Raw genomic sequence first — 9,619 nt, 5'->3', positions numbered from 1 at the left:
CCGCTTGGTTAGGTAAAACAGCGTTAATGAATGGGGAGGGAATAAGTCTAAAATGACATTATTATCCTTTAACCAAATAAAATAAATTTTATAATTAATAAATAAACCTATTTATAATCAATCATTGCTATATATAATTAATAAATGAACTTTAAAAAATCATTATATAGTGTATTAAAAGGATAAACTACACATTTAATATCTAAACTATCAGTTTTGATCCGTTTTAATACTTAAACTTTCAATTTTTTTCAAGATCATACCTAACTTTTAGTTTTTATTTCATTTTAATACCCTACCGTTAAGAACTTAATACGTTTAGTACCTAAACTATCAGTTTTTGTCCGTTTAGTACCTAAACTTTCAATCTTTTCAAAACTTAATATTAAATTTTGAACATGAGTACTAAAATGAAACAAAAGCTAAAATTTTAAAATCAACATACTAAAATGAAACAAAAACTAAAGTTTAGGTATAATTTTAGAAAAATTGAAAGTTTATTATTAAAACAGACCAATACTATTAGTTGAAGTGCTTAATACATAATATACCCATATTAAAATAATATTCTCCATATAAAAGATAAAATTCTACAACACTTATATCAAGTTCATAGTTCATACACGATATATATAGATATAGATATAGATATAGATATAGACATAGATATAGATATAGATATAGACATAGATATAGATATAGATATAGACATAGATATAGATATAGACATAGATATAGATATAGATATAGATATAGATATAGACATAGACATAGACATAGATATAGATATAGATGGATGTAGTTTGGGTTAATATTATGGAACAAACAGATTAGGGAAAGGAATCAAACTCGTTGAATCATGCAGCTTTCTGGCGCACCACAAAACTGTTGGGATCGATGGTGATGCTCTTAGTGCAGTTTTCGGTTTTGTAGATTCCGACAAGTCGATCGGCCAACTCGAACATGTTATTCCTCAGGCTGCATTTCGTCACATGATACGAAAACGAATCTAGTAAATGAATACGAGTTGTAGATACTCGAAATTTATCGGAAGGAATGGAATTTACCTTACGATTATAAACTGTGCATCCTTTGTCCGATCCTTGACGTAATTTCCGACAATGGAAACATTCTTGAGTAAAGGGATGTAAAACGATGCATCGGTATGCATTGTCACGACCAGACACATCAAGCTGAATCACGAACGTAAACCAAAATTGTAATTATCGAGTATGACAGACAGATCGATAAGTCAGGTCGTGACGTGCATGTTGATCATTCATAAACAAGAGGTCAAGACAGAGATGCAACCTTTTCATCACCGGATAAGTTTGCGATGTTCTTCCAGCTCTTCTTTGGGGGTCTAACACTGAAAACAACACCTTCGGAGAAGGGATCCAAGAGTCCACTAGTTCAAGTTCTGCATCCCCTCAACTCGCTCGTTATACAGCGATGCCTTTTGCCGATATCTATAATATCAAGTTCTCTAGTGCACATCCATTGAGGAAAATAGATCACTCTTTGGAAATATTAAGATAAACGAAACAAAAATCCCTACTCTGAGATTGAATCAAGGTTGGGATTCATCTCCTTCAGTTGCGTCTCCAGTAAAGTCACCGTTTCAAGGGCCCTTTTCAGGTCACAGGCCTCGGTCAGAGTCTCATCGGCCAAATTTGTTTGAAGCTTTTCAGTGTCTACAAGATCTTTCTGTATCCTACTATCCTGCAACCAACACGATAAAAGGTCATTTACAACTTAAAGTGGATAGTTTTCAAACCATAGAAACGCATACTGTTCCATATGCTTTTGTAGACTTGCAGCATCAGTTTGAGATTGCCGGGAAAAATATAGAAAAAAAATTAACAATAACCATGCCAGACCTGTATCTGAAACTCACACCTGGTCCAGTTAACATAATGCATTCCGATTTTGGTATTTGCATTTCAGGCACATTGGCAGGTGTAGGATTCGCCATCCCGTCCTCCACTGTGCTCAAGATTGTACCTAAGCTGATCAAATTCGGCAAAGTAAGTTTCTTTACTGGTCAAATTCTTGGTCTCCCCCATTTCACATCTCGCCGATAAAGACCGTTTGCTTTCACCTTCTCTGCGTTTAACGATCATTCAATGCACACGTCTGAAAAATTCGGGTCTAAAACGATGATGGGTGTCATTATCAAGAGTTGAGCATGTGAACAAGCTTTAGTGCTTCCTATCTCATTGTTAATACACTTTCAGGCTGTTCGAGCAGAATATCAAAATCGCTCCCGACCTGATTGCTAATGAACTTAATGTTATCCTCCAGGTATCCCAAATTTAGATCGAACTTTTAAAGTACAACCTTGCTGTCGATAAAGCTCTGAACTTTCTTACATCTAGAACACGGGTCTTTAGGTTCCCGGCAACAGTTTTGCCGCCAAGGCCGGACTACTCCCTACCACCAGGGGCTTAGCCGGAAATCTTGTACTCGGGGGTATCATTCTTGCAGTTGACAACAAACCGGTGAGTATCTGTTCTTCCTTGTCAATATTGATATCGACTTCATCGTTCTCGATGGCTACATGCTTTCGAATAATCCGCATAACGATCGACGATTCTATGCTGGTAATAGTACGACATTCTTATTCAGGTTAAAAACAAAGGAGAGTTGAGCGAAACATTGGATGAATACAATGTGGGGGATAAGGTAACCTTAAAGATTCAAAGGGGCAGTGAGATCATGGAAGTTGCAGTGATTTTGGAAGAAGTAAGTTCATGAGCAGGTCTCCAATTTAATATTATGAGTAAACTACATGTTTAGTACTTAAACTATTACTTTTGTTCTATTTGGTGCTCAAACTTTATTTTTTCTAAAATCATAAGGTTTCAATTTGGTACAAATCATTAAAAAATTAAAGAATTACTGATGTGACATTTTTCATTTTTATTTTCAATGATGATGTGGTATTATTTTATGGTTATACGTTAAGATCACCTTTAAGTTTTTAACGGTGGGCTACAAAATAAAACTGAACTGAAATGTTAGGTATGATTTTGAAAAAAAAATAAAGTTTGCTTGTCAAAACGGAACAAAAGTAATAGTGTATATACTAACTTTGTAGTTTACACTAATATTTTAGGATTATTAAGATGTACAAAATTCCCATGCTGAATCTTTAAACTATTACAATTTGTCAATTTTCCATGTTTTTTTGGGAGGAGGATTATATACTTGTGCATTTGGAATTTAGTCATTCTACTTTAATTTTTAGAAATTTAGTCCCTCTACTTTTGTTAAATTAAAGTCCATTACACTATCATTTTTTTGTTGTTGTATGGCTACAAATTTAGTATCTTTTATTTAACAAAAACAAGTTTAAGAATATATATATATATATATTCTGCAATGATTACAAGATAATATTTATTCAGAATCTTTCTTAAATATTAACAATAACACATACCTATAAATGTAATTGCTCGAGTTCAACTTGAGAGTATCCTTAAATTTTACGAAATGATCACATGACTATTCATATAGTTTAAATTTGTCTTTTATATTAAAAAATGACGACAATCTAAGCTTGACATTAACCTGTTGATCATAAAATGATAAAATTTGATCACAATGTCAAACAACTATCATATTTCAATCAACGAGTTAACGTCTAACTCAGACTGTCATCAATTTTTTTAACGAAAAAGGATTAATTTGGAACATATGAATAGTAGGGTGACTATTTTATAATTTTTAATAGTCGAGGGACTTAACAAAGCAACATCCTATAATTGAAGGATTATTTTATAACTTTTAATAGTTGAGGGACTCAATAAAATAACATGCTAAAGTCGATGGACCATTTGTGTACTTTTCCCTTTCTATTGTACACATAAATAATAACATATTAAACATTTATTATAAGTAAAATAATCATTTATTAAACTAATTTGATATGAAATATTTATATAAATAATCATTGTATAACAATTTAATACTTAAATACACAATAATTATCTAGTTAATACATATAATCACGTATAACAATTAAATAATATATAAAACGAATAAAGTTATTCTTTAAAAAGATTTTAAATTATAACTAGTTTACATAAATATGTAATAAATATTTTCTTTTAAATTATTTGCTATAAAATTTTGGGTAAGTTACGTGTTTAGTATTTAAACTATCGGTTTTGGTCCGTTTTAAATTTTGGGTAAGTTATGCGTTTAGTATCCAAACTATCGGTTTTGATTCGTTTTAATACCTATACTTTCCTCTGTTGTTGAAAATGATGATAATGACGACGACGACAAAGATGACATTGATGGTTTTAAGGATAATGATGTGTGACTCAGTAGCTGTTGAATCCGAATCCGAAACAGATGATATACATAGTGAAGCTTCATGCATTCTGTCTACACAGAAGGTCCATGTTTTCTCTCTTCAACTCAAAGGATAAACAAAATATAAGCAAATGGTGAATTAAAGCAGCACAATGCAATCGATACATACATCAAGAATTCACCTGAACTGATTATAGTTCATGAAACAATCTGTAAACTAATAAAATGGAAGTGAGATTACACACACCCGGCCAAGCAGGTTCGATATCGGAACTCGAAAGCAATAAAAGGCATCAAAGCCCTGACAAGGGAAGACGACGTTTCCTCTCAAGCAAGGTAGCGATACAATTTCCTGTCACTTTTATCTCTCTCCAGAAACTCCCGCTCGATAAGGGACTCGATTCGTTTTTTAATTACAACGGGGTTGGGCAGAAACCGGGACTGCAGCTGTTTCGTGACCTCAGCAACAATGTTATTATGATCCAGCACGCGCCTAGCTTTCATGATCCTCACTATTGCTGCCTCAATCTGCGGTTTTCGATCTTCCTCCACTCTCTGCCTTGTTTCTTGATTTTCAGGTTCGGACTCCCTTTGCGCAGCCACAGTGCCTATCTTGACCTTGAAGAATTTGCTTGTAAAATTGTCATTGAAAAGAAAGTTATCAGTGTCTGCTATGTCCTTGCTCATAGGTTCCTTCCGGAGCACATTTTTTCCCTTGACACAGGCAAGAGACTGCAAACACCTTTTCAAGTCCGGGGCAGGTATCTCGGTCGCCTGCTCGATCTCCTTATAGCTTAGTTGATCAACATTATTGAAGAGCATAAGGACACACATCTGGTACGTGGAAACATTCAGTTCATGCTTCTGACCCTTACCAAAGGTTGCCTTCAAATCAGCTGTCCCCATGTTCGTTTGCCAAGAGAGTCTTCGTCCAGTATGGGTCCCAAGGTAATAATTCCGGAACTTCTCACATATGCCCAGGATTTCAGCAGGAAGGTTGCATGTAGTAATAGACTGTGTCGGCCAAGATCCCGTAGTGAGAACATGAACGGAAAGTGTGGGACCTTCTGCTATATTCGCACCATGACTTGCATGGAAACCTTGCATCGTATCCTGCGATGTCTTCATGTCAGTGAACATACCCTCCAATTTTGATGTAAATTGATACCCGCACTCTGTTTTGAGCTTAACAATCAAACTTCTTTCAGCATCTTCAGATACGGTCTTCCCTGAAAGAAGCCTTTTGGCCAAGTGTTGCTTGTAGTACTTCTCAAATACATCTTTCTCTTGAAGGTAACGGAAGAGCATCATCACCTTGTCGAGTACCACCTCCACATCTTCCTCAGTAACCCCCCTCAAACCTTTACGAAGCTTGTCATCTACAAACAATGAGATGAATTCTGGAGACCGGGAATTCAGATTGATGAAATATTCAAATGAGGAATTTAATGCATTTTGAAAAGTCTTGTCATTGCTAAATGCTGAAGTGATGATCTTGTCATATTTATCCTTTAAATCCAACAGATGTTGCACGAAATCCACAGGATCCTTCAGCCTTTCGGGATCGGTAACCAGCTGCTTACCAGTATCACGAATGTATGAAGTCATGACATCTCTGACTAAAACAAGCCCATTGGGTACCCGACGGAACAAGCAATACATCCTCCCTAGGTCCTCATATTTTTCATCGACTATCATGTTAACTAAGCCTGAGTTCTCCATTTGCACAAGCCTGTGCATATGATTTTCAATCATCTCCTTTTCTACGACATTTGTTATCTTGGCTTCACTTCTGGCATCCAAGTAATGTGAGACTCTCTCTATTTCTTCATTTAGACGTCTGTCGGCTTTCTTTAGATATTCTCCGCAGTCACAGGACTCTATGAACTCTTGAGACTCGAGATGGTAAAAATCAGCTGAAACTTCAAGAAAATGCTTCTCGAAATCATCTTGATAAACAGAAGGACCTAGATCCATTAACATCTTCGTGATACTTCTCATTAGACCCCTGTCTATGACTTCACCGCTCCGTTCCCTCCTTACATTTTCAAGAAGTATAGCCTGAAGCCTAGACTGGATCGCATAGGAATGGATGACAACATCCCTCCATAAATTTAACCCAAGCTCATGAACCGGGGTTTTGTGTGTGTTCGGGATGAAAGTCCTATCCATGTACATCAATATATCTCGGATCATTTGCATAGCCTTGTTATGCTCTGCCCATTTTCTGTTAAGTTCCTCCAGAAATAATCCTCCCTGAGCAGCCTCGATTGAACTACTTATCTCGTTTAGATGAGAAGTCATAGTTGCGACAAGCCCGGAGTACAGCTTCTCCCCGAATTTGTGCAGTACCATATTGTACGCATTCCTGATTTACATTAACGCTTCAGTATCAAAATCTTAAAAATTTGCAGATGTTGAAGACACAATTCTATGGCAGAGCTCAAGGTTACACATTCGAAATAATATTAAACCATTTCATCGCATAAAGAACACGGAATCTTCAATCATCAGAACTGCATTCGTCCCAAGTACATGATGATCAAGTAAACTAATTAAGCATATAGGATATACAGTTAAAGCTCATGACAAGGGATTTAAATAGCGGTTGGCGACCACCGAACGTGGTAGCGGTGCCCTCCGTGACTGTTATTGTATGGCGGCCATACCCGCAATCACCACAATGGCTTTGCAATAGCGATAAACGCGGAGTGATCGAAATCACAACCGGAATTTTAATCCTTGCTCATGATAGCCTAATACATAGATTACTGAGCTCAAATTCGACACAATTAAACTAAAATTCCAGCTAAACTTCAAATCACAATCATACTACACAACCAAAGGACGTGATTTCAACAAAATTACATAAAAAATATTATAAAAAAAGGAAAGAAGAACAAATTACTAACCTGTAAAGCTCTTCAAAGCTAAGTCCACTGGCATTATGATTATAAATTTCATGAATCGCATGTTCCAGGATCTTCCACGTTTTCTCTGCATATTTCGGATCCACCACAACCCTATGCTTAAACGCCTCTATTTGAAACGCTTTCTTCTTCTGAGCACTCATTTTCTATCTGTTTTTTCAATTTTCTTTGTTGAAAACCGAAAATCAAGCTTCAAAATCGAAAACCCACCTCGAGTCCAATCCGATTAACCTTTGAAACCCTGAATTTGATATCGGAGTTCGATATTGACCCGGATTCAAGCGAGCTTAAAAGGCATGGGAAAAGGGGGCTGGTTCGGAGAATTGAATTGTTGGGTTTTTGAGATAAGAGGAAACACAGACGGAATTTCTTTGGGTTTTATGAAGTTAAAAGGTTTGATTTGGGGAAGAAAATAGCTCTGAAATTGCTTGTTTGAGCTTCCTTGCGTGTTTTACCCATATTTCTGTTCCTCTTTTCATTTTAGGGTAAACTACTCATTTAATACCTAGACTATTAGTTTTTTCTGTTTTAATATCTAAACTTTTATTATTTTCAAAACTATACCTACAATTTAGTTTTTATTTCATAGTAACCCGCCGTTAAAAAACTTTAGTTTTTATTTTATTTTAGTAACCCTCCGTTAAAAAACTTTACTTTTTGTTTCATTTTAGTACCCATTTAAAATGTAAAGTTTAATTTTGAAAGAAATTGAAAGTTTAGGTACTAAAACAAACTAAAACTGATAGTTTAGGTACTAAACAAGTTAATTTTTTAACTACAGGTACTAAAATGAAATAAAAACTAAACTTTATGTATGTTTTTGAAAAAAATAAAAGTTTTGGTACTAAATCTAATTAAAATTGATAGTTTAAGTACTGAATACATAATTTACCCTATCTATTTTACTGGTATAGATAAACTAGTAGTAAACTACATAATTGATCACTATACTTTTAAATTGTTTTCAATTTAATCACTAAACATTACCAAGACTCCAATACTTTAACATATTAGTCAAACATATCTCCTAAAATAATTAAAGCGCACAAACTAATTACTTGAAAATATGAATAAACTAAATAAAGAAAGATAAATATTATCGTAAACAAATATTATTATCTATAAAGAAAGATAAACACCATCAACAAGAAAATATAGAAATGCACGTAACAATGATGGCTCTTCGACAAATTAATCTTACCATAACTCAATTGCGATCTATTTTTGATAATTATAAGCATCTAACAACATCTAGACAGAGAGTCTAATGATAAATCAATAAGATAACTTAACAAACGTCATCTGGAGAATCAAACGCTAAATCCAGTCCTAATAAAAAGAAAAGAAAATATGTACTATAGGAACATACCAAAAATGTGTTAAAAGAACAGACACACACTCTATAGATAATATACGTACATTTTATAGACGCAACTGCTCAAACTCAAGATGTCAAGCGAGAACAACGCTCCTTTTAACCGGTTTTGGTTTTGTTTTAGTTAATATTCACCAGAACACTTGTCCCAATTCCAACAAGCGTTACATAACCAGCCAAAGAGATACAATAAACCATGACTCAACAGTTACAACTCTCACTTTCTAAACCATCAAACGTCTCAAACTTCAGTTTTGTGTCTTCTCTTTCGATGGAGTACCATGATGTTTATGATGTCAAATCGAAGCCGAGGATGCTAAAATACCTGATGAATGACCAAATTCCTAATGAAACCAACCCTTCACCTCAACACTGTGATTTGCAGCGAGTTGTCAATGCCATTAGGAACCTCGGGTTGCTTTCTGAATCATTCCCTCGAGAAACCGACTCGAAGATCGCCGTGGATTGGTCCGTTGCTGTCGATTCGTGGCTCGACTGTGTGCTTTCACTTGTGTCTAGTCCCAGGGTCAGTGCTGTTGTTTTTAAGTTTCTAGTTTGTTGCAGATATGTTACATGGTTTCTTATAGGAATCATTGTTCAATTCTGTCACAGTCGCGAAATCGTTGGACCGGAATATGTTTACTAGGGGTGACTTGTCGAGAATGCAACTCCAATCGGCTACTTGCATGGTATCCAGTCTGGTTCGGTAAACTCGTCGCAAATATCCAGGCATGAGCTCTCCTATGGGCAGCATATTTTACTTGTATCTTCATATGGTTATTGATTTTCTAGCATGACCACTTGTGGTTCTTGCTGATGTTTGCAGCCAGCATCAGATTATATTTCTATCAAGGTGGCCACTTTTGCTTCCTTATCGGATCTGTTAAAGAGGTGATTTCATCGTATATTGCTCCGAATTTTCGTTTTTCGAATAAATACAGACGTATCGGACACTCACAAGTCACAACAGAGTCCATGTAACATAGGTTTC

General features: G+C 35.3%; 1 protein-coding gene and 1 long non-coding RNA gene across 2 annotated transcripts; one reads left to right on the top strand and one right to left on the bottom strand.

Annotated features, from left to right (window-relative positions):
- Positions 1–2,293: 2,293 nt before the first annotated feature.
- LOC120203304 lies at positions 2,294–2,777 on the top strand. The gene is made up of 3 exons (XR_005523806.1): positions 2,294–2,304; positions 2,394–2,501; positions 2,629–2,777. It is a non-coding gene; the product is annotated as an uncharacterized LOC120203304 (long non-coding RNA).
- Positions 2,778–4,438: 1,661 nt separating this feature from the next.
- On the bottom strand, positions 4,439–7,636 carry LOC120203318 (cullin-3A-like). The gene is made up of 2 exons (XM_039203637.1): positions 7,236–7,636; positions 4,439–6,691 (listed from the first exon to the last, which is right to left on the bottom strand). The coding sequence occupies exons 1-2, from the start codon at positions 7,394–7,396 to the stop codon at positions 4,651–4,653; spliced, it is 2,202 nt and encodes a 733-aa protein (XP_039059568.1). The 5' UTR covers positions 7,397–7,636; the 3' UTR covers positions 4,439–4,650.
- Positions 7,637–9,619: the final 1,983 nt, after the last annotated feature.

Source organism: Hibiscus syriacus, unplaced genomic scaffold (assembly GCF_006381635.1).
Source record: "Hibiscus syriacus cultivar Baekdansim isolate YM2019G1 unplaced genomic scaffold, ASM638163v2 tig00009796_pilon, whole genome shotgun sequence".
Lineage (NCBI taxonomy): Eukaryota > Viridiplantae > Streptophyta > Magnoliopsida > Malvales > Malvaceae > Hibiscus > Hibiscus syriacus.
This window is presented reverse-complemented; position numbering and strand designations above follow the sequence as displayed.

Excerpts from the sequence above, each read along its gene's own strand:
- LOC120203318 (XM_039203637.1), bottom strand. The coding sequence starts at position 7,396 with ATGAGTGCTCAGAAGAAGAAAGCGTTTCAAATAGAGGCGTTTAAGCAT. Across the intron at positions 6,692-7,235 it reads AGCTTTGAAGAGCTTTACAG|GAATGCGTACAATATGGTAC; the intron begins GTTAGTAATTTG and ends AATGTAAATCAG.